The 26,191-nt window shown below is 47.1% G+C and overlaps 1 protein-coding gene across 1 annotated transcript in view; it reads left to right on the plus strand.

Annotated features, from left to right (window-relative positions):
• LOC119186866 (uncharacterized) overlaps nt 1–26,191 on the plus strand; it is a 221,925-nt gene that overhangs the window by 98,968 nt on the left and 96,766 nt on the right. The window contains exons 5-6 of the mRNA XM_075869532.1: nt 3,226–3,372; nt 9,209–9,250. Of these exons, the coding sequence (XP_075725647.1) occupies nt 3,226–3,372; nt 9,209–9,250 (189 nt within the window). The remainder of the gene's footprint in view (nt 1–3,225; nt 3,373–9,208; nt 9,251–26,191) is intronic.

The following is a 26,191-nucleotide window of genomic DNA, read 5'->3' on the forward strand; positions in this document are numbered from 1 at the left end:
CAAATTGGAAGCAACGCCATAGCTATTCTATCTGCTTTGCAACCTATCGTCTTCGACTGAGTCAGCGAAGGGGGTGCTGTTTCAGCATCGGCAGCAGCCTTGTCTCCAGAGGTCGCTCGCTATAGTTTTCCCGACTTGAGCTCAGCGAAAGATGTCTCAGAGTGAGAGAGAAGGACGATCGACGAGGGCTTGGTGAGGGATATCCCAACGGTGACGTCGAGTGAGGCTTATGTTGTTGAAGGTCATAAGAGCCCTGACGAGTGGAGAGCTATTGGTAAATTTGGAAGGGACGCTCCCCATTCCGAGGCCGTGGTTCGAAACTGCGAAGCCACGATGCCCAGCTTTGCGGTACTGGCACAATCTATACAGGTGACCAGCTTCTCCACAGTGGTTGCAGAGAGGTATCCTATCGTGGAGTGTGTCATATACTAGTCTGCCGTGGTCTCCTATTCGGTGGCGGGAGCATGATCGGTAACGCAGTACAGTACACCGACGGAGCCGCGATGTCCGCACACGCGGGATGTCTCTGTAGAAGAGCATCGGCATATGAGGGCCTCTACGATAGCTGTGGTAGCTTTTCAGACTTACCATAGTGCCGACGTTGCCGAATGGGCTAGGGATTTCAAACCGCCAGTCTGACTTCCTCAGGTACGATGCCAGTCAGCAACGACGCAGTAGCAGCACTATGATCGAGCCGCTACTGCTGGAGCACCCCTTTGACCACAAATCTCAAGAATTAACATAAAAGCTCCATAATGTTTCCTAAGACTGCTGGTGTTGCGTCTATGGAAGCGACGCCTAAATACCCATTGTTTCTTTTCGCTCGTTGTTGAAGATTTGTCTTTTTTTTCATGGTAGCCGCCTCAAACCAAAGCTCGGTGACTGTGAATGGTGGACTCTGAGCCACACCGGCAAACAGTTCCTTTTCCACGCCATGAATTAAATAGCGCAGCAGGGCTCAGCATTCCGTTAAAATTGTATGTAGCCACCTCTGTTTAGTTATTGAACTGATCGCAGAGTGCGGTACTTGTACATATAACAAAATGCGTGTACGCTGAAAAATGCAAATGTTACGATACTAGAAGACGTTACTTATAGTATTTAAATAATAAAAAATCACAGCATATTCATGGAGTGAATGATGATGAGTGAGGCACGAAGCGTCCATCAGTCCGTCCGCACTTTTGTCAGTTCATTCGTTCTTGCTTCCATCCATTCGTGCGTCCATCCGTCCGTTCATTCGTTCGTTTATCTGTGCGCTTGTCCGTCGATCCTCTCGTGCGCCCATCCATGTATCTATCTGTGCGTGCGTCCGCCCGTCCATACGAGCGTGCGCCCCTGCATTTGTCCGTGTGTTCGTCCGTCCGTCCGTTCATTCATGCAACCGCCCGTGCGTCCATCCCTGCGTTAATCCGTCCATTCGTCGGTCTATGCGTCCAACCGTGCATTCGTGCACCCGTCCATGCGTTAGTCCATCTATTCGTACGTCCCTGTGTTCGGCCATGCTTCCATCTGTCCACCCGTTTGAGTGTCAAACAGACAGAGAGACAGACAGAAAGACAGACAGCGGACGGATGCGGTGAGCGGATGATTCACGGTTTGCTGACAAAAAGTATGATGCGCGCAATGCAGTGGCGGCTGGCACTCGATGACGGATCCCCGATGTGCGAGCGCGTGAGAATATAGGGACGACGTCACACAAAGAAGTTGGCGATTGCGTATTTGTCGGCGGCACCGTCCGCTAGGAGGCACGGTGAAGTAAAATAAAAGCCGTTTGGCGCCCGCGCGCATACTGAAGATCGGTGGATGGACAAGGCTGCAGAGCGGCGTGTGCGCAAGGCACCGGTAAGTCGTGCTCGATGATGGAACCCCGATGTGCGAGCACGTTATGCAGAAGCGTGCCATGAAACTACGCAGCGGCCCCGACAAGATCCCGGCGTACAACAACGGCAGGCTGAAGCGTCGTGCCAGACGCATGCAGACCCAGCTTCTCTCTACTCTCTATCATTAGCCCCGTGAATACACTCTCAATTTGTTGTCCTCGCTCACGTTAGGATCTGCATGGCGGGAGAGACGAGTCATGTCGTTGAAATAAATGGCCACACTTTTGTTAATCAGCTGGTTTCGTGCTTGAAGATTGGCGTGGGCTCTTCACCTACAATTCGTACTCGAGTAGATGGCAGGCAGCTCCCAAATAAAGTCTTCTAGAAAGAAATGGCAGCCTCGTGTTATTCGAGTCACGTTCATGCAGAATGCTTAAATGCAAGGTAAACACATTGTAGCCTGCGTGCAGTATCCCTGCAATTGACCCTTGTGACGCACTCGAGTCGTTCGAGCCAGTCAGTTACGTTGTCGTCTACATCACCATGGAATGTTTCGGGCGCCATCAGCGGATAGTCTGCGATTTGTGCTCGCGTGACCTGATAAGTAGTCTCGGCAGTGTCTATGCCGGAAGCTGTTATCTTTGTGGCGCAATCTAAACAGCAAAACACGAGGTCCTCACTGTATATGTTACGGCTGCTGCGCTCGTGAAGAAGAGTCAGCTCCGTGGACCAAAGTGTTTTTTCTTCCGAGTTAAATTCTCAAACATAAAATAGATTGGGTTTTTATCTCGCACCTCCATGAAACTTGTCATGAACAGTTGAAGGAATAAACTTTGACCCAATAGCGAAAATGAGACAGACTGGTGCCCAAAAAAGAAACAACCTAAAGAGAAAACAGCCTGTGTTCGCTCCAAGAATGCTTTCGCTTCTCCGGCTTTCGGCAGCTCATATTCTACTCATGTCCCATGAAGATCGTACGTGCCTGAGCTATGAGAATTATTTCTTGCGTGCTCCGCCGGCACTTCACTTCCTGTGTCTATTCCGCACGCCGTAGGCACCATGGAGAGCGTAACAAACGGCTCGAGCGTGTATTTTTATTGTATCTTGCGTCAATGTGACCCAATGGTATAGGCAAAATATTATTACGTGTTTTTAAACAGCAGCTCTCACTTATCCTTCTGTTCATATACAACTCGTCTCCTCAACAACCTATAATTATATGAATAGGGAAAGATTAGTATTTATAAAAAGGCTGCTACAGAGAGCTATTTCGTCCTAAGCCACGCTGATTCTGTTATTGAAATTTGGGTTAAAGTTATATCTGTTCAATTAGTTCTGAAGTATATTGAGCTAAGCTCTCTCTTTGCACTTCTATTTTATACATGTATTCTTTTTATTGCAGCTGCTACAAGCAAAAGAGGCTGTTTACTTGGTGGGAGTCAGTAAGCATCCTCCACATTCGGAACTTCCATACAAATGCATGAAACTTTTTCTTAAATACGCAACTTCCCATGAAAGTCATCGTCGAATGCTATTTGAATATCGTAGAGTAAGTATGCATGATACTTATCTTATTTTGAATATTTGCATCATTTATGGGCGAGGCTTACATGTACTGCATTAATGACCTGAAAACCAGAAGAATGCCCATATTGGCCTCAACTTTGAGATTACTCATGTCTTGAAGGTGTCAATATAGCATGATTTAAGACTGTGTTAGTATGCAATGCTTCAGTTTTTAAGGTAGATACTATTAACCACCTTCTGTAGAAGACGAGCGGATTGGGGGTTCGGTAGTGTTGTTTCAACAAAGCGCGGAAACGGGATTTTTCCAGTGTGGGGGATCAGCTCATAGAAAGTGCGTATGAGAAACGGGGGGCCCTAGGACATTTTCGTCTTAGAAGATCTTGGAAATAAACAATACACTTATTATAATATATCTCACCAAAGGGAACTACGATATCGTACATCAGTCGTCTCAAACTTGTGTTCATCACAGGCACCTTGCCCGACGTTAACGCGTCCTTGCAAATAGAGCACACAATAAATTCACTGTACTTTCTACTGCTGTTACTCCTCCCGAACTCTTGTTGGAGCATGCCACGCGGGTTCATTGTCACGCCAGGCTAGAGCACGTGCGTTCATTATGCATCTGCAGAATATCATTCCCCGATACTATCATGTGATTGCTGAGACATTGTCAGGGGGAGAGGCCTCATCCTCTTAAAGAACCATTTACACAGGCTCAAACGTGCTAGCGCGTGCCAGCGCGTTCTCGCTATATACCATGCGTTGGTTCATCGCGTGTCTGCAGAATATGGTTCCCCAATGCCATCACGTGATTGCTGAAAGAGTGTAAAAGGGAGTGGCCCCAGCGTCTTACCCGGCTATAGACACAGGCTGGAGTGCACTAGTGTTGAGCTCGTTCTATCAGTGCTTGGGCCAGTTGGCGCACGTGCACAGTAAGGGTGATCACAAAGCACACACCACGGGATTGAACTCCATCATAAGTTGCGTCGTATTTACTAAGCGGAGAAAACGTGGTTCTGCAGGTTTTCACCCACTCCCTGTATCTACACTCACAAGAGTGTTCTACATCACCGGAGCTGCGACTCAGCGCTCGCAAGAGAAGCCCCCCCCCCCCTGGTCAAATATTCAAGACTTTCCACTAGGATGCCTCTCTTAGTAATTTCGTGGTTTTGGGACGTTAAGCACCAAAAATTACTACTTTTCATAAATCCACCACCGGTTCATCGTCTTACGCCTTTGCGCGCTGTTTACTTCGGATGTACTATACGACGTAGCCAAAGTCACATCATGCTGCAGTGTTTTGCTGTTGACTTTCATGCATGAAATATTTTTTTACCCCTATCTCTATTAAGCCCTCCAAATTTCAGGGAGAGTACCTACAAGTCATGAAGCCATATCAAAAACCACCGCCGCGATGTAGCACCTGTGCGCAAAAAAGTGGCAGAGGTTAAAAGCAGGAAAGTACAGCATGGAAAAAAATAATTTGTTCTGGTAGTCTAGCCATGTTCGAAAGCTGGTCGTTTGGAAAGTTCAATTACCAACACATCTGCAATGAAAATATTGTGAAATATCAAAGCCGTTTCAAAGTACTGCGAGTGGCTTTCCTGCAAGAGTGGTTCACACCAACAAACGCTGGCTAACTGGCTCAATTAACGCTCTACGCTTGTAGTGTGCTTGCTTGTTCATTCAACATATTCCAGCGAAGGTAGGACACTGTGGAATAATCGTGCCTTAAATTAGGCTCTAGGGCGTACAGAATGAAAGGGGAAAAAGAGAAAGAGGAAAGACAGGAACGTGTACTGAGTGAAAAAGGTGTTTTTTGCTATTTTGTTATCCATGCAGTTTGTTGCGGAAGTACACTCGCTCAAGCATTTTCAGCAATTATTTTGTGGTGTCATTTGAGGGAGCTGAACGCTTAACTTTTTTGTCACCCCATGAAACCGCGTAAAATCAACCGCGACGTACAAAACGTACCAGGTTTTTCAATCGTTTCTATAAAAAAGAGAAATTTAGTAGGTTTGATCACCTCCTCAACTGAATCAACAGAAAATTTTCTTCAATAAACGCACTCAAAAATCAGCAGTTGACGCAACACTGTATGGCACCCTCTCTTCCTCGGCACGAGTGTCACCAGAAGGTTTAGAAGTGTTTTTGACAATATTAGGTAAATTACTGCAGGTACGTGAGGCTGTTTCTGTAAATATGTTGTTTTCTGCCTTGCATTTTTATTTTTATGAAGTTCAGTATTTCTTTTGTTGTGGTAGGCCTCAATTGAGCACTTCATTTACACCATGATTACGCAACTGTGAGGTGCCAATATAAACCAAGCCGGAATTCTACAGTGTTACACCCTCAAAACGACACCATTGGCATCTATATACTGATCACTTTAATGTGATAACACCTTACGTGTTACATCCCACAACCACGAAGTGTGTATAAGAAATGCCTTAGTGGAAGGCACAGAAAATTTCGACCATCGTTCACTATCTAACACGCACTCATATCGCATAGTAAACGGGCCTCTACCAATCAGCCAACATCAAATTCAGCTTGCGCGGCCAAGATGCAACGTTTGACCTTTGTGTCGTTAGCAGACCACGTTAAACCACTAACCAGTGCATTAAATTTACTCCTTAAAAGCCATTTGGCAGATTAGCCAGTATTGAGCGAAGTGTTTTTCGATGCGAAGCAGATATTTGAATCACGTGTGTGACGCCGTACGCATGTGCGTCCGTACGAACGCACCTTAACGCGTTTTAATCGCCGCAGGTGTTGGAGCGGGGACAACTAGGCCACGCCACAGCTGCGCTTTGACGTCCCACTTCCCTCGCGAGCTCCCTCGCAGGTTCGCGGGGACTTCACACTCTCTCTCATTCGCAGCGTGCTCGGCGCAGCACCTTCAGCTGGCTGCCAGCTTGTCCAGCCGCTCTCAACACACTTTGTCTCGCTTCACCCTCTCTACTGTCTGCAATGCTCGGCGCTGTTCGAGTGTGTACACTCTTCCGGCTCGTTTATCTGCGATTAAACGTACAGAAAACCAACCCAACTTTTTTTCCAGTTCAAGCTGAAGTTTACTCGAGCATACGCTAGATTTTTCCTTCAAACTTTCTTCCATCCCCGCGTCAACGGCGGTTTCAACCAGCGGAATGCCGTGCGCACCACTGCCGTATCGAATATCACCAGGGCTTCTTTTGGAGAGAAGGTCCATTTTTTTGGGGTGTAAGCTGTTTTCATAAAACCGAGTTAAAATTAAGTATATTTTTACACTGCCTACTATTGCGGTCACATCTCGAATTGAAAGAAAGTCATGGGGCTGTGTCGCAGTGAACACTTCTTGCCCGATTTCTACTATGTATACCCTAATCACACCAGTTGTGTTTGGCGCAACACATTGATCCGCGTTCATTTCACTAAACAATGTTTCTTTCCCATACCATATAGATAAGACTCCATACAGCGGCGAACTTCAAGAGCTTCTTTGACTCAATCGTGCAAGCCAAACATACTTTTATATGCAATATACAGAACATCACGTGATGTGATGTCGCTGTACTACGAGAAATCTCAACCAAGATCATAAACTATCATAAATTATGAATCACTGTGCCGTTGATGCCGCCACATCGGTGGCTTTGTAAGCACGAAGAACTTAGAGGCGTTTTGAAGTGGCGCGAAACGAAGATGAGAGGAGGCGAGCTCGAAACCCTTGCCGCTCCTCCGCGTAACCTTGGCAAGCCAGTTCTCTTCTCCACCCTCCGCGGCATCCCTCCTCTCCGGTCACGTGCACATGACATGCCCAAACAAGTCCAACCCCGAGCACGCAAGCGGCGTTGGTTTGTTGACCGGTGTTATTTTGTCGCCTTCTGCCTGTTTAGAGCAAACCTCATAAGCGTGAAAATGCACGCGACAGCGACGAGCGACGCTATGAGCGACGAAACAAGGCGTTCGCGCGACGTGTCGCGTGCTCGTTTTCGCGCGATCGCTTGGTTCTCTAGATTTGGAAACCGTTGCTCATCGCCCGGAATCGTTGGGCTCAAGCAGCTGATAGCGAAAAACCGGAAAAGACAAAGACTACATAGGTGCACGTGACCCTGCCCGAGTCAGGTGTGCGCACCAAAAAATAACGCAATGTTTATTAAGCATGTGCATATAAAAAAGTGCTGCAATGTAATAATAAACACTTTCCGTTTCATTACACGACAATATATCTTATTTTTAAATTGTAAACCACTCGCTAAGCGGTTTTTTTGGTGCGAGTAGATGGCTTCGTGCCAGCAACAATGTAATTCACTCGCCGAAGCCGTCGGGTGAATGAGGTTTGTCTGCGCTAGCGACTGATCGCGCGAAGATGATCTACGTCGCGTCGCTCGTCGCTGTCTTGTGCATTTTCGCGCTTATGTGGTTTAGCCCTTTCTGTGGGATGGTTTGGAAACGCATGCTCAGACGCGCTAGAATAGATGAGCACAATGAGTGCGCGAACGCATTGGAGCGTTCCACGGCGGTCGTCTGCTCCATGCGCTGGCCACTGGGACACGAACGCATGTGAAACGCCGACATATTAGCCCCACATCTCGTTGCAATTCGTGGGAGAAAATAGAAAACAAAAAGGCGCTCACAATCTCTTATTGCGTCTCATTATTTCTCTAGAGTTTTATTGATCTCTTCAAGGGACCAATTACATAAACTACGTATGTCGTATTAAATAATTTTCGCCATGTCACGTGCCAGTGTTTCCAATGTCAGAACACAGTCCTCTGCCTAGAGGGCCAACGTCACTGCATCGCCGTGTACTTAGGACCATTCATACGCGCGCGTCACGCCCTCTCATTCTCTGGGCATGCGCCGGCAGAAGGGAGGAGGAACAGCGTTCGTCTTGAAATTTGGCTTATTTCCGCGGCGCGTAGCGTTGCTAATTTTGACAGACGCAATCATCAACGCCTCGCCTACGCATTGCGCTTGTCAGCTCAAAACTTTCAAACATGTTGAGTGGCCCTTCAAGGCTGCCGTGTGTTGCCGTGTCCTGTATTATGTTCTAGTACGCTGTCATTGCCTTTGGCACAAGTCTTCATTTGCAACATATCGAGCGCGTGCTAAGAAGAAGTCGTCTTCTTCTTGTTCCTGGTGCGCTTTTTTGATGAATAAGGGCACAGTCGGAAAAGTTCGTTTCGTTTTATTCTTCGGATGCCTAGACGAAGATCACATACCATCAAAAAGGTAATTAGTGCGCTCTGCCTAACGCAAAACAAAAACCCCGTATGAAATTGTAATAATAATAGAAACGAGCCTAGAAAATAGACAGAAATTCTAAATCAGAAAGAAACCAGGAGGATCAAGAAAGAGAAAACGAAGGATAGAGACCAACAAATGAAGAGAAATAAATGCACAAAAACGCATAGAAAGTGAAAAAGGAGGAAATAAAAAGAAGAGTGAAGAAAAAGAACAAAAGCGTACCTGACCCAAACTTTTTGCAGGCTTGTGCAAACCTTGCCAACCTTCTTTTTTTTAGTGTAACGCCTTCTTTGTCTTGACATGAGGCTATTCATGCCTGCCTGATGGAAATTGCAGAATGATCAAATTCTTGGAGAATAATAAGTACATTATAAGGTAGGTACGTGGTAGCATTCTTCTATCACAATGGAATAGTTGCTAACTCAAGAATATGTTATTGTGGGTGTGTTAGAAATTTGCCGACAGTGCTATTGAAACGACCACTCAGAGCCAGTAAAGTGAGTGCGTAGTTCAACAAGGGCTTTTGAGGTTTTTGGCACCATTTTTTTAGCATTCAGTGAATTTCGCGACTGTTCATATGAATATTCAAAGCAGCAACTCTGATGATTCTGTTAAACATGTAGGATTATGAAGAGGAAACCAACAAAATCAATGAAAACTTGCACGTAAGTTTTTCTTCTTTTTGCTTATATAACATAGAACGTTACGTTATTAGGGACTTGTATACAAATTATCAAATGTTTCAACTTAGTTCGTGTGTAGGCCAAAGAAAAGCTTAGCGTTATTCAAGTATGCAGACTGTCAGCTGCTTTTGATGCAGGGTATATCGCCACGCACGTTTCGTATTTTCACTTTTGCGTCATTAGAATTTGGACTGCAAAGCGTGTCAGGATGCTCAGCGTAAACTGCACTTTAGTTTTCAAGAAGGTTTGAGGTTATTGTAGATGCTTCTGTTCAAATTGCGCAGAAGACGCGATCGTTTGAGATATTTTTAGAGCTTCCGTGCCAACCAGTCATCAGACATGAATATTCGACGGCATATGCATAAAAGCTGACACGCTTAAGCACTGGTCAGTTGATTGATGTCCGACACTCTGTTCGCCGCTGTCAGTGCTTATGCCTTGCTGTAGCCTGACTTTCCTTCAGCATGACCACAAGTTCGCCCCAAAGAACAGTTTATTCTGAACGACCAGTCTTCTCCATTCGTCCGGGTCACGCAACCTTGACATCTGCTGGAGGTGCTGCTCGTTCACGCACTGGACACCCCAGTCTAGCCATCCAACCAGCGCCAACCTTGAAGAAGACAACGCAAAGGACTACCCTCATCGTTGAACTATGTGCAAAGAGCAGGGCCTTCAGCAAGAACACCGAATTCGGCCGAAAAACACCACAGTGTACAAGACTGTGATTTCAACCACAGGTACGATGACAACCGTCGTGTCACCTGCACTAATCGAGCTTCGGCAGCCCAAATAGCCTCCATTGTTTTCCGCGTGTCATCGGTGGAAGTTCAGAAAGGTGGCTGGAGACGTACGACTGAGTCGCCACCTTCAGCAGATGGGACCCCGACTGAAAACTGCGCCATGTCTACCTTTACCTAGAGGATACCGCGAAGACGTACTTCAAGAACCAGGACTCCACGCTACGAAGCTGGGATATCTTTCGTATGAAGTTGCTGAGCATGTTCACGCACATCATCCGGAAGCATTGTGCTGCTTTTATCTTGGAGACACGTTTGGAACTCCCCAAAGAAAACATGACCATCTTCGTCAAAGAGATAACTCGGGAGTTCTATCAAGTTCGCCCCGCCCTGGCTAAGGATAACAAACTGTGGGTCCTATTGCGAAGTTGCTAAGAAGAGTTGTTTATGGGACATATATGCAAACCACGCAAGACTCTCGCATAAGTCGTCACCGGGGCCACGACAATTGAGAAGGCACTTGAGATGCACAAGGCAGCATACCTGTAGCTTGTGTTGTACACGTATCCCGAAGGAGTACGGCCACCAGCGTGGGTCCGGTCTTAGCGAGCCGCAGGGCATGCGTTAACCGTCGCCGTGGCGGGAAACACGATACTGCTCAAGTCGCAACACTTTATTGTGGCAACACCAAACGCAGTACAGCCCGTTGCAAAAAAGGCGCGGCGAGAAAGCAAGTAGGCTTATCCACGCCACGGGCACAAAGTACTACACAGGGTGCCACGAGCACGTCTCCGCGGTAAAGGTAATCCACGGAGACACCAGGACAAAGGGGCCCGGTTGCTCGAGCGAGGGCAAAGGCGCTCGCGTTGGCTTCGAAGGGAGACGGGTCGGCGTAGCTAGGCCACGCACTAGGACACCGTACTGCCCTTCGGCCGTGAGTACGCAGCGGGGCAACAAAAGGTGAGCGTTCGCATCGGGCGCGAGGCGCCGTCAGCGAAGTCCGACGAGCCCCGAGCGACGGGACTCGACGGACGGAAAAGAATGCGTGGCTCACCGTTTGAAGTCCCGGACTGTACTCCCCGCTCCCGACGCAGCGCGCGAAAACCTCTTGCGAGTCCCCGCGCGCGGCGCCACAGTCAACATCCGCTACCGGGTGAGGGAGTTAAACGTCACTCCGCCCTTCCCAGCGCGGCAGACAGCAAAGGAGGGCAGACATGTCGGGACATGAGAATGGCAGAAAAGGCGGGAAAGCCCGCGCAAAGGCAGCGGGCCAGCCTCAATTCCCACAAGCTTTTAAACAGGTAACTACTGCGAGGCTCATGTCCTTAGCCGCGACGACCCGCTGGGCACCATGCCAGCGATCGTGTGGTAGGAGCTTCGCAAGGTATTACCGTCACCGAAGCCTCAAGTTAATTTGATCGCCGACATTGTCCGTGAGGATTGAGGTACGGCGATTGTTTAGGGTTCCCTAAACACTTGAAGTTGAAGCGGAAGCTATGACTTGATATGGGGGGTTTAACGTTCCAAAGCCACCATAAGATTATGAAAAACGCCGTAGTGAAGGGCTCCGGAAATTTCGACCACCTGGAGTTCTTTAACAAGCACCCAAATCTGAGCACACTGGCCTACAACATTTCCGCCTCCATCGGAAATGCAGCCGCCGCAGCCGGGATTCGAACCCGCGACATGTGGGTCAGCAGCCGAGTACCTTAGCCACTAGACCACCGCGGCGGGGCGCGGAAGCTATGAGTTACGAACGCTATACTCGGGGACAACTCTCTGTGGCAGTGAAGGTAAGGCTGCAATGCAAAAATGGGCCACCACTGCCTACCACATGCCACCACAACGCTACCTCGGTGCACCTCGTATTCTGCGCATGTTGTGATGTAGGCTGCCGGTACCTATATATATACATTTCACCCCGTTTTTCTTTCAATAAACAACAGTTGTAAGTCAGCGCCGTCTTTTCTTTCTGTTCTACTCCTTCTCTGTCCTGTATTTTTCCTGGTGTGGCGCTGTAAGTCAGTTCACGATGTGCCAGCAACGTATAACATTGACACATGCCACCATTGATGAACGAGCCGCTGTGGCTCACACTCGTTTTGGGCTGAGAAGAAAAAAAGAACATTTTCATTGCTCTGGTTGCACTTAAGTTTAACGTTTGTTTCTTTGTGGTTTTGATTGCTATTTGGGCAGTTCTTTGTGGTTTGTGCTATTTGGTTTTCTAAGTTTAAGTGACAATCAATCACATTGGGTCCAACGCCACAAGAACAAAGGGGTAATGACGCAAGCTCAGCAACACAAAAACAGGGTTGCGAAAAAATATATTGGTAATGATCTATAAAATGTATATGTGTCCTACCACAGAATTCGGCTGTGCGTTTATTTCTGGCTCAAAAATGAGACCTCTAATACTGTAGGAAAGGAAAGCTTTACTATTGTGCCTTGAACTGCCCAAGTTTGTTGTTAAAAATGTGATATACATAGAAGCGCGTTAACCTTAATAGTTAAACAGCTTGAAAATACTTGCAATCCCAACATTTTTAAAACTGTTCACATTGCCCCAAAGATACTAATTTTAGGATTTTATTAAAGAACCAAGTTTATTTTTTGAAACTCGATGGTCGCGACTACACTCCCCAGAGATAATGTTTGTTCAAGCGCTCCTAGAACCACTGAACGTCAAAATCAAACATACTTTCTTAAGAAGTAACTTCAATTTAGCCCTTCAGATAGAATTTGAGAATATTTACTCTTTTAAAGCGAAGCAAAGGCCATTTCAGTATTTGAATGATTGGCATCAAGATTACTTGGCACTCGTGAACACGAACAACATCATTGCGACTGATGCATCGGTATCAAATGAAAAGGCTGGCGTAGGTTTATCGTCGCGTTCCCTGGAGTGGTCCTTTTTGGTTAGGCTTCCAGAATACACATCAATATTCATAGCAGAATTATTTGCCATTGTACTGGCGCTGCGCAAACTTCCTTAGAGCTAATAAGAAGCTGTCGTAATTGCAGATTCTTTTCAGTATGTGCTCCTCTGTTTTCAGGGAGCCAACTTAACACTTATGCATATGTTTCGACAACTCATACCGACAAACTTGCAAAAACTTCAGCTTTTATTGGTACCAGGCCATGGTGGCATATATCTCAATGAGAAGGCGGATGCACTAGCCACAGTATCTTCTAGCGTTCCCCTTATCCCGATTTTACCTGATACGGCTTACACGACAGCAATAAGGTTTAGAAACCTTTGTTTGCATAAGATCAACTCCTACTCATTGGATAAATTTCAAGATTTCGAACATCTGAGATGCTGCTGGAATAAACAGTGGTGCGAAACAGGGAATTTAGAAGTTACATATACCATACTGCGTTGTAGAATTCTGCGAAAAATTATTATTTACATAAAGTTGGTCTCAAGGCGTCACCTTTATGTCAGGTGTTCGAAGGAATAGAAACGATCTATTGTCGCTAATATTCTTTTCAGCGGAAAAGATACCTGGTAGCTGCACTTGAAAAATTGAGATTAGAAATAAATGTGGCAGTAGTTTTATCGTTTGGCAGCATTAAATTAGGTTATAGCCACGGGGACGTCTGCTCCGCGGTATTTAACTTCATAAATGAAACAAAGCGATTGCTTTCTTAGAGTGCCTTTTTTATATATCAATCGTTTTGGACCCATCATTACCTCTGTATCAAATCACGTCTGATAGCCTGCATCGATATACTCCTTTTTAAATATTTGGCTTTTCTTTCGATATATAAATATTTTCAGTCCAAAAGTACTTTGTGTTTGTAAAACCATAAGCCTTTTGCTTAAAGATCCTGCCGCCCGGTTCTGGCCTGATCCCCATTTTCGGGTTTGCGCCAAAATAACAAGGATCATCATCACATCATCAGGTCAACTCCTGACTGACAGTCTCGTTTTGCTTGTGACAATACTGGTGCAGACAAAGGGTACGTTTACTTCGGCTGTGTCGGCCATCTTGGAGACAGCTACATCTCTCAGAGCAAGAAGCAGCCGCCTCCTGCGTGGGTTACCACTTGAGTTTGGTTTCTTGGCATTGACACCTAAAAAGATGGCAACCTCGATGGCAAGCCAGGTGGTCCAAACCAGCGATTCCCATGGTTCTTTTCTCGTGCATGTTTTTCATGCGCCACAAACATTAAAGCTGTTCTATTGAGACATCTTCGAGGACGCTGATTACTGGCTCGATCACTTTGATCGGGTTGCCAGTATCAGCGAATAGGACGCTGTTCGCAAGCTGCGCCGAGTATACTTCCACTGGTACGAGACGTGCTACTGGTAAGACGTGGGACGAGAACCACGAGGTATCCTCTGTAACCTGGCAAGAGTTTAGCCGTGAGCTCCATGACGCCGATCGCAACACCTAGAGGATAGAGAAGGCTGAACAAGCCATATTCTGCAGAAACCATCGGCCGAACGAACAAGTATTCATGTTTGTCGAGAACATGCTTTGGCTCTTCAGGCGCACGGACTCGGCCATGCCGAGGAAAAGAAGGTGCGGTATTTGATGCGCGGAGTGAAATAACAGTCTTTTGCTGGACTCGTGTGCAATTCACGAACGACATTCATCGAGTTCATCAGTGAAGCAACCACGATGCAGCGTACTCTGCTGCAGAGGTCGTCGTAATACGAATGCTAGATCCCGGTCACCGCATGCTCTATCCGCTCTGACAGCGAGAGACAGGCCCTCACAGACATCATTCGAAGTATTGTTCGGGGAAAATTCCGCAAGCTTCAGGCAGTGGGATCCCATGCACCTGTGCCAGCCCTACCGGATGTGATCAGAGAAAAAGCCTGGCAGGCCGTCACACCCGTGGTGCCAAGCGCACCTCCGATTCCCGAGGCCCCAGTCCTGACAAATGCAGCGGCATTTCGATCCCATGCGCCACCAGCTACAGATCCTGCTATGTGGCCAAGGCAACAGGCTATGCAACCATTACAGGACACTGCTTCGAGTCCACCTCTCGGCTGAAAGTTACCGAGCACACCCTTTTATCTGCCGTTGGCCTCAAGACAAAGTGGTAGCAAGGCAAGGACGCACCGCACCTCGGATAATTGTCCGCTCTGCTATCACTGTGGCGAAGCGGGTCACGCGTTCCGGAACTGTCCATACCGCCAACTAGGTCTCCGCGGCTTCCAACCTGATGTTCGATGCCGTCGCTACGGTGAGCGCTCCCCGCAAAACTGAAACCTATTTCAGGGTCAGTGAACTCCTTCAACTATTCAGCACCACCAGTCGAGATCACCATTGCCTTGCTGGTCTACGTCACCCTGTTGACCCCGTCACCCAGTCTACGTCACTTTCTCGTCTTGCGCTTCTTTCAGGAGCCGGTCACCAAGTCCCCGCTGGGGAAACTAGGAACGACGACTTCTGAGGGTAATGTCGTGGTATACAGAACTAATAAAGACCCTCACTCGATGTTAAGACCCGACGAGAACCATTTCGGTTTTGCAGTGTTCTCAGACAGCAGAAAAATTGTTTCTGCCGAATTCACCGTCTTCGTCGACAATCATGCTGTCAGCGCCCTCATTGACACCGGCTTCGGCAATTGTATAATGAACGCCACTCTGCCATATGAACTAAGGAAGTTACGATGCCATAGTCAAGGACCACAGTTGCGCACAGCAGGTGGCGTCTGGCGATGCTGACTGCTATGTGCTAGGCACGCATTCGAATACGTACTTCAATAAATACGCGCTATTTTCTCGTATTGCGCGTTTGCTCTCCGCCAGACTTTCTGGGCATAGGATTCCTTCGTGAATATGGCGCCGTCATCGACCTCCGTGAATTACTTTTGTCGTTCGAAGATTTTTTTCGCACTGCAACCGACAGTGCACGATTCCCGAGAAGAGTGCTTCATGATATTGATTCTCTGACTCTCCCACTTCAAAGCAGCATCTTTGTCAAGGTAGAATGGGGACAGAACGAGCCTGACTGAGTTCTGCAGATGACAGTTTGTCTTTCCTTGTTTCACGACAAATTTGTGTTGCCTGAGGAATCATCAAGCCTGGCAACAGGTATTCTCACCTGCTGGTCACGAGCTCCAGCGACAAATATCGCCACCTCACGAAGCACACTGCCTTTTGATATTTTAAAGAACTTGCCAATGCTGAAGGTTCGTCCACGTTAGCTTCACTTTTTTATGGCCACCTTGACAAGGCCTTCGTGGGCACTCTCGACGTAAACGAGAGTTGACTTTCGGCACAACTTGAAAGCCTTTTGCGTATGCTCAGCTCATTTCAAGACTATTTTGCCACTACGTTGAAGGTTAAACAGACGCTACTTGCTCAACATCGCATCATCACGGAACTCACCAACAGACCCATCCAACAACATGCCTATTGGGTGTCCAAAGAGAACAAGACGCTATACGTGACCAAGTCCAGCAGATGCTTTGGGACAACATCATCCAGCCAACGACCAGTTCCTGGGCTTCGCCAGTTGTGTTAGTGAAAAAGAAGGATGATATGCTTTGCTTTTGCGTTGATTACCGTAACTGAACAAGGTCACCAAGAAAAAAAACGTTTATCCTGTACCCCGAATAGACGACTCGTTGGACCATATACGCAATGATAGATATTTTTCCTCCATGCATTCGCGTAGCAGCTCCTGGCAAATTGCAATTGGTGAGTGCGACCGCTGAAAGACAGCTTTTATTACTCCCGACGGACTGTATTAGAATAAAGTGATGCCTTTCGGTCTATACTCAATGCCAGCTACTTTCCAGAAAATGATGGACACGGTTCTTAAAGGGCTGAAATGGCAATCATGTCTTGTTTACCTGAATGACGTTGTGGTCTCTGCAGACACATTCGAACAAACGTCCAGCGCCTTCAAGCAGTTCTTCAGGCAATCGGAACAGCGGGGATTTCTCACAAACCCTAGAAATGCCATTTTGGCAACGAAAAACTGAAGATCTTTGGTCATGCTGTGGGCTATGCCACCATCCGCCCAGATCCGGAGAAAACTCGTGCCGTCGCCGCCTTTCCCATGTTTAGATATATGTGCGACCTCCGCCACTTTATGGGGCTCTGTGCGTAAAACAGGCGCTTTCTCAAAAACTTTGCGAACATTGCTGAACCCCTCACCAAGCATGCAAAAGACGGTGTCTCGTTTGTTTGGGGTCCCAACCAGTGCCAAGCGTTCGACACCCTCCAAAACCTTTTCAAGCCTCCGCCTGTACTTGCTAATTTTGACGAAAGCGCCGACACAGAATTACACACTGACACCAGCAACAGTTGACTAGGAGCGGTATCAGTTCAGGGGCACAACGTCATAAAGCGTGTGATCGCTTATGCGAGCAGAACGTCAATGCCAATGTAGAATCACTATTCGGCAATTGGAAAGAATTACCTCCCTGTTGTCTGGGCTAAAACAAAGTTCCGCCCATACTTGTATGGCCACCCATTCAGGGTAGTTAGCGGTGCACCATTCCCTTTGTTGGATCGGAAAATTCCTCAGGTAGTCTAGCATGATGGAGCCATCAGATAGAGAATTCGATGTCACCATAGTGCACAAATCTGAGCGCAAACACAGTGATGCCGACTGTCTTTTACACACGCCGGTCGAAAATGCCAACACTGACCTTGAAGGTGAAGAAACTTTTCTTTCTGCCGTATCGGGAACCAGCTTCGCTGAGAAACAGCGTCAAGACTCGGACCTCATCCCGCTCATTGGCTACCTTGAAGGAAGCCATTCCCACTATAATCTAAGCTTTGCACGATCGCTATCCTCTTCGTTTCCGCGATAAAGTGCTTTATAAAAAGAACTTTCATCCTACGTTCGCTTTATATCTGCTTGTTGCACCAACCCTGTTTCATGGTGATATTTACGTGCGTGTCACGATAAGCCACCGTTTGAACACCATGGCTAGACGCGCACGCTGCAACGGTTTCAACGTTCTTACTACTGGCCACGTCTCGCAAAGGCTAAGAAGCACTACGTTCGCACATGTCTCGGCTGTCAGCGACGTAAAATTCCACCTTTAAGACCAGCGGGACTTGTTTAACGAATAGGCCCATTGAAGGCACCTTTTCTTCAGACTGGCATAGACTTGCTAGGGTCATCCCCACGTCTTCCTCGAGAAGTTGGTGTTGCGACTTCGGGTCCCGCGGGTCTCAGTTTGGTTGCGGGCCCCCGTCCTAGGTCCCCTCGTCGAACAAGTCAGGTGAGGCACTCGTAAAAACGACCACAATTTATTTACCGGGTTACTAACTGAGAATTTGAGAAGAGGTGATCAAGTGATCAAGTAGAAGTCAAGAACTGTACATGAGAACTGCTGAACTGTAGAACTTGAAACAGACGAAAGTCTTCGGCTTGTATCGCACCTTGTTGCCAACTCTGGGCACATTGTCCGCGGCTTCCGCCAATGGGGCGTTGCATGATCTAGGTGCTCCACCCACGAAAGAGAGGTAAGACACCACACAATGCATGCGGAGAGGGCACAGTCTACACGATGCCCAAACATGGTCCCAAACGCACTGCACCGACGTTTTCGCACACGTCACCGAGTTTTGTGCACGTCCGACGATCTTAGCAGACCTTGGTTTCCAAGACTCTTCTGGCAGCTGGGTGAGCTTCGAAGAACCGGCTGCCAGTAAACGTGTCAAACTTGCCTGACTGTTTGGGTAGGACAATCTAGTGGTGGGCCAGCATATCGTCAAAATATGCCACCCTATTCAGCCGATCCTATGGAGAAAAGGGGGGAGGAGGAGTAGTCAACTAATCCCTCCTCACTGAGGTGGGCTCCGGCAAGGGCTGCAGCAGATAATGCATTATCGTTTTCTTCAACCCCACATTGCATTACTCGTTGTTTGCTAGGACCAGGGGCTTAACTGCGTATACCCTTCTCATCGCAAGATGCAGCCACAACCAGTTTGGATTTAGCTTTCAGCACAGACTGCGAATATCCCGCTGGTCGAATCTTTCCAGATTTTCAGTGACCTCAAAATGGCTCAGCTGCTTCCTTGTTTACCTGGAAAGCTTTGCATAAAGTTGAGCTCACAATGGTCTTCCTTCACTCGTGGGCTTTCCTTGCACAGATCTGTCCTGAACCCCTTTTCACATTTTGCTGACGGGAAATCAACCCGTCTTGACAGCACACGTCCTCTTGGATTGTATGGAAATATTTTGTTCAGTTCACAAAGGCCGAAAAACTTCAATAACGAGGACGGTCATAACAGTCTCTCGCGTGGTGGGGTGAAGATCTCGATGGGCTGAGGTTCGCAGCCACAGTTCGAAGAGATCAGCGCTAACGTCTGGTCTGGTGAAGACTTTCCTTGATGAAGTAGTAACCACCTGCTTCATTTCGACTCAACAGACATCACATACGCATATGAAACACAACCACACACCTAGTGAGCACCAGACAATTCCGTCAAACCACACCAAGCATATTTACCCTTTTACAACAAATAAAAGAAGTACACTAGTTAGTCTAAAGTCCTCTCCTATGTTTGAGTGAAACAGAATAACAGTACCGGAAGCACACCCAACCTGAAACCTTGAATAGTGGTGTCCACGAAGTACTCACCATGAGTTCAACGAAGTCTAAAACGTAACAAAACAACAACAAAACATAATCAGTGGTTCTCGTCTAGGTCACGAAAAATATTTTAGAGCTCTCGAGAATGCCGTTCGCGTCGAGGACAGCGACTTAAACACTCAGACTTTCCATGATGTATCCCTCTTTTGAAACGTATGTCCAACGTATACTGTTGCAAAACGAGGTTTCCATGCAGCAGGCAGCCATTCTTAGAGAACAAAGGCAGTAGCTCCGAGAGAGGACAACGTTCTACCTCTACATGACTTACTTGGTAATCTAGTAAGCCGGTTTTCGAGCTGCCCTCACTAGGCTTTTCCACCACCTAAACAGGACCCTTGCAAAACAGTGAAAAGCTCAAACGAAGAATCCTCGCATGAGTTTGTTTACGCACAAAGAAGATCTTAAGTCTTCGCGCGAGCTCTCTGCGGACGCTATAACCCAAGCTCAAACGTTACCGTTATCTATGTCTCTAGTGAGACACACCCTCACAGACTCAAATCTTTCAGATTATATTCATCTGCATCCTATAACTGTCAGAAATGTTGCTCTAACCTCGACTTTAGGTAACGCGTAACGCTCCGCTAAAACTATCGCACGATACCCAAGCATTCTATCAAAACCAAAGGACGTAACTAAACCTCGCGTAATAGTCTTGTTTGGTAATGTTACCATATAAAAACCGTGCCCTAAAAGAACGCACTAGGTTTTTTGGGCGTGTTAGCTCTACTCTAACTTATAGAGCACTGTAACATTTCAGGACCAAACGTACGCTTCCGTACCATCTGAAAGTCTTCTAAATGCTCATTTGATTGAAAACGTAACACAATCCGCGTTTAGCATGAACCCTTTGAAATCAGTCTTTGTTTTCTTATCAAACCTTACATACAAAAGAAAACTTTACTTCAAAGGTTCAAAACTACAAAAATATCGAGAAAACCTCTTTTCCACAAACTATGGGTTTCATTCTGTGAAAAGCTTGCAGCTGACCTTCATGTTTTAGTCTTCCACATAGCGGTCGTGTTCTCTGTCGTTTTCGCGATCGCCAGAGGCCGCAATGAGCGCGAGCTCTTGGCCCAACTTTGCTATTTCGCCTCATTCGTAATTTTTAGCGGCTTTCTTCGTAACATCGAAGATTTTTGAAGTGCGGGTGAAAGAATCGCCATTGTCTTTTGGTGTTTGGTTCCATCCTGAATTTGGGACTAGCAGCCTTTCTCTTAGGAACTTGTCGACATCGATGTCGACGCAAATCTGTTCTTTTCAACCGCGCCCTCCTTCTTGGGACGTGCGTCTCTTTCCGCTACTTCTCTTTCGCCAATTTCGGCTCACTGTACGCCTCAAACTACGGTTTGTAGAATTGCCCGATGGCCAACCTTTCCGTTTCCGCTGCGGCGTGCCCTCTGACTCCGCTTTTTGTGGTGCCACACGTCCCCGCTTCCTTCTTTTGCGGTGACGCTTACGCACAACCTTTCTTTGGTTGTTACAAACTTGCCTGGCTGCGTCATCGGCAACCCTACAGTTTAGGTGTGCCTGAGCACCACCCTTTCTGCAATCTTTGCCCTTCGATTTCTCCGCTCCACTGCTCTGTCGGGATAATTTATCTGTGCTACCCCTCACAGAACCAGACTCTGGGCTCTCCACAGATCTTAACTCTTGGAAATTAGCGTCCTGCTCAATTTCTAGGTTGTTTTCACCGTCCAGCTGATCGTTTACGTGCCGATGCACGAGGCATGACTCTAACAACACACAATCTTTGTTCATGGTGCTGGAATTAGACTTTTCCTCGAAACAATCCTCCACCAAACTTGTGCCTGTTGGTACACCTACGACAGCCTCTCAATGTACCTTCTCACCCTCTGAAACATTTCCCACGCTATCTGTAGGAAATACTTTCAACAGTAGCTCGCCCTCACTGGCAGTACTGTCGGGTTTCAGTAGCGTTATGTCTTCGCTACATTTAGGATTACCTTCGTTGTCCTCTCTTTCAACATCCGAAAAGTTCTTCTCCTGCTGAGGCTACAGCGTGGTCTCCAGCTCATCCTTCTGTTCAATGACACCAACAGGGCGACTGGAATCAGCCTCGGTCTCACATAGAACACCTTTTGACTTGCTACAGTTTGCATACCAGCCACCATCGCGCTCTCTAAATGCACTACCTTCACGCCACCGCAGAGTCGCGTACCTTCTCTAGGCGCAATTTCACTAACAACGACCTGTTCTTTTCTCTCCGCCGAAGGATCACTTTGCATGTCGCACTGATAGAGACGCGCACCTTTCTCGGGTGGTACCTCGCAAGCAGCAGCTTCTTTGGTGACTTCATACTGCACCATATTCGCCACTTCACCGCCCTTTTTGGGCTTTACACATACTTCACATATACACGACGGACGATGATCCTGATGCAGTTCCCGAATGCGATTATTCGACCTTTCTATGCTCGAAGACAAGGCCTGCATCGTAGCCTCGTGTATACGTATCCTTTCGGCTTCTTCTGCCTCTTCTCTCTGGGCTTTTGCCCGTTTTCTCTGTTAAATGCTTTCTACATTCACTGAGAGGTCCTCATCGCTTGTCCCTGTCCAGAAGATCATTTCTGTTCTGTTTAGGGAGTCCGACACATCCAGTTTCAACTTCTCTGCGATCCCTAGCAATACGGGTTTTCGCAGGGCTTTCAGATTCATGACTGCTTCTGGTACGGTTCTGTGTTCCATGAATGACTCCTGTCTTGCCAATAATTAACCGTGACAACAACGACAGCCCTAGTTTTTTGCCTTGCCTCAAGTTACCTGCTAACTTAGTCTGCACAACCTTCCTTAAGCTCTTACACGGAATCCTGTTCTGTCACTGTTAACTTTGCGGTAACCCACAGACTATAGCTTAAACAAGCTACCTCAAAATTATCTGCTTGACGCAAGTTATCTCTTAACCATATGACTAAAACAGCCCTGTCACCGTAAACCTTGCCGTCACCCACAGACTATAGCTTAACGAAGCTATCTCACAATTATCTGCCCGACGCAAGTTATCTGTTAACCTGATGACTAAAATAACTCTGTCACTGTTAACTTTGCCGTCAACCACAGACTATAGCTTAAACTAGGTATCTTACAATTGTCTGCCTGACACAAGTTATTTGTTAACCCAATGACTAAAATAGCTCTGTCACTGTTAACCTTGCCGTCACCCACAGACTATAGCTCAATCAAGCTATCTCACAATCTGCCTGACGCCAGTTACACAATGACCAAATAGGCTATGCTCCCTATCAGCTCTTACTCACACAAGTCGGCACTTACCAGGCTTGCAGTCATGCCTCCAGCGTCGTGAGTCTCAGCAGTGCCTCCCGGTAGCTTCTCGCAGTCGATGACCTCGTGTCATCCCAGAAGTGCCGTTCGGCTGATTCTCAAGTCGATGAGCTAGGAGCATCCGACCATTGTCGTCGTATCGCCTCTCGAAGTCGATGGGGTCATACCATCTGACTGCTGTCGTCGAGTTGTTGCTACCTGGGTCGACACCATCTCTCCGCTCAATTTAGTGGTTGCGACTTGGGTTGACGCAATCCCACCGCGGCCATCCAGTTGTTGCAACTCCGGGTCCTGCGGGTCTCAGTTTGGTAGCGGGCCCCCGTCCTAGGACCCACCGTCGAACAAGTCAGTTGAGGCGCCCGTAAAACGACAACAATTTATTTACATGGTTACCAACTGAGAACTTGAAAAGGGGTGATCAAGTGATCAAGTAGAAGTGAAGAACTGTACATGAGAACTGTTGAACTGTAGAACTTGAAATACGCGAAAGTCTTCGGCTTATATAGCGCCTCGTCGCCAACCCTGGGCACATTGTCCACGGCTTCCGCCAATAGGGCGCTCCGTGGTCTAGGTGCTCCAACCACGAAGGAGTGGAAAGACACCACACAATGCATGCGAAGAGGGCACAGTCTACACGATGTCCAAATATGATCCCAAACGCACTGCACCGATGTTTTCGCACACGTCACCAAGTTTTGTGCACGTCCGATGATCTTAGCGGATCTTGGTTTCCAAGACTCTTCTGGCAGCTGGGTGAGGTACGAAGAGCCGGCTGCCAGTACACGTGTCAAAACTTGCCTGACTGTTTGGGTAGGACAATCTAGTGGTGGGCCAGCATATCGTCAAAATATGCCACCCCAATCAGCCAATTCTATGAAGAAAAGGGGAGGGGGGAAGGAGGAGTAGTCAACTAATCCCTCGTCGCTGAGGTGGGCTCCGGCTAGGGCTGCAACAGATAGTGCATTATCCTTTTCTTCAACCCCACATTCCATTTATCGTTGTTTGCTAGGAGCAGGGGCTTAGCTGCGAATACCCTTTTCAACGCAAGATGCAGCCACAACCAGTTTGGGTTCAGCTTTCAGCCAAAACTGCAAATATCACGCTGGTCGAATCTTTCCAGATTTTTGGTGACCTCAAAATGGCCCAGCTGCTTCCTTGTTTACCTGGAAAGCTTTGCATAGAGTCGAGCTCACAATGGCCTTTCTTGGCTCATGTGCTTTTCTTGCACAGACTTGTCCTGAACCCCTTTTCACGTTTTGCTGACGGCAAACCAACCCGTCTTGACAGCACACCATCTCTTGGAATGCATTGAAATATTTTCGTTCAGTTCACAAAGGCCGAAAAACTTCAATAACAAGGACGGTCTTAACACCGGTTGCTTCTTGTCACTTCAAAGTACTTAACACGCTACTCTGAAACAAAGGCACTTCCAAAAGCCACCATATCAGACGTCCCTCATTTTCTTTGTTAACAGCATTGTCTTACGTCACGGTGCGCCAGCTGTCATCATAACTGAACATTGAGAGGTTTCACCGCAGAGATGCTGCCAGAAGTCTTTCGAATAAATCGTACGGAACATTGTAAAACAGCGCAGTACCACCCGCAAGCAAACAGGCTAACTGAACGACTCAATAATACAATTGCAGGCATGCTGCCAAGATAAGTGGACTTCGATCGCAAGAACTGGGACGCCACTCTTCCTTACAGAACTTTTGCGTATAACATTGCTGTTCGAAAAAGTACAGAATTCATGACTTTCCGCTTAGTCCACGGTCGCGAAGTCACGATAATGCTCGATGCTATGCTCCTGTTCGACAACTTCGGATTATACCACACGGATGCCGCCAAATTCGCGCAGTACGCAGAGGACTGCCCTCAACTCACTGGTCGCCGTATTCAATATTACCAAACCGCCGACGCACGCCGCTACAATCTTCGTCATCGTGACGTTATTTTAAACCCTCGTGATGATGTCTGGGTGTTGACCCGTATCCGACAGCGTGGCCGTTTATAAAAGCTACTTCGCCGCTACTTCGGCTCTTACAAGGTCGTACGACGTCTCAGCGACGTTGCTTACAAGGTTCTCTCAGAGCGCACTTCGAATCGTTCTCGTCTCCCCCCCCCCGCACACTGAAGTCATTCACGTTTCACGGATCAATCATATTTTTCGCGCAGTGAATCACCAGTGTAGTGACTGACTTTATTGATAACTAAGCGTCTGTATTTTTGTTTCCTTTTTTGCTTACATTCTTTCCTATTTTTCTTATTTCCCAATTGACTCTTGACTTCACAGCCGACTACGCTATTCTGCCTTAAGCCATTCACTTAGCTTGCATAATCAATGTCGCCTCTCTCTTTTTTTGTCTTCTTGTACAGCATTCAGACGATGCTTCTTGGGAGAGAGGGTATTGACGCATGCCGTCATTGATAAACGAGCCGCTGTGGCTCATACTCGTTTTGGGCTGAGAAGAAGAGATCATTTTCGTTGCTCTGGTTTAGTTCAACTGCTAGAGGTGTGAGCGTACCCTCAAGGTGCGTAGATCAGATGTGAGGTGTCGCCCATGTGCTGACCGACATAAACCACAATAAATGTTCAAGCCAAGAGGTCAGATGCTGTCTATTCAGAAGAAGTTACGCAGGTGACCCTGAAAGTTGTCATGAGGACATGAGTTGCAACTTTTAGAGGTCATCGAGCAACAACGATGCACCCGGCATGAGGCCCGATCTATTCTCTCTGAGCGCTCCAATAACATCAACGGTATAAAAGACCCTGACGAAGCTTTTGGATTCTCTATTAGTGAGCCTAACACAGTCAATGGCACAAATTTAGTGAGCACTCAGTGGGCTCAAATTTTGCAGGGATGTAACCAACCTATCATGCCCCTTCTCTACCTTGACTAGTTAAGGTTACTGGTATTCCATTGGAACCAGGCCCTTCGAAGTCAAAGCCAGACACGCCGAACTCTGGCCGTAGATTAATTGTGCTTCTTTTGCAGGACTTAGATTGGAGCTCGGACTCAAATTACCATGTCTTACCACCAGAACAAATAGACTTTGACTCAAGAATTATTAAAATACGGGCTTCCCCTGAGGCACAACGCTCCTCAGTTACTAATAAATCAAGGAATAAGAAATATTAGAAGGAAAATTTATCAAAACAGGATTTTTAAATGACATAATCTTAGAAAAAGCAGTGAGTGCTGCTGGTATCTTTTCAAAATCGGGAATGGAAAAGTACTACGGTGGAAATGCCGCTGCATTTTTTCAGCAGCTACGACTTTTTTTATCCTTGCGTATGTTATTCCCAT

The sequence above is a fragment of the Rhipicephalus microplus genome, chromosome 7 (genome assembly GCF_043290135.1).
Source record: "Rhipicephalus microplus isolate Deutch F79 chromosome 7, USDA_Rmic, whole genome shotgun sequence".
In the NCBI taxonomy this organism is placed as follows: Eukaryota; Metazoa; Arthropoda; class Arachnida; order Ixodida; family Ixodidae; genus Rhipicephalus; species Rhipicephalus microplus.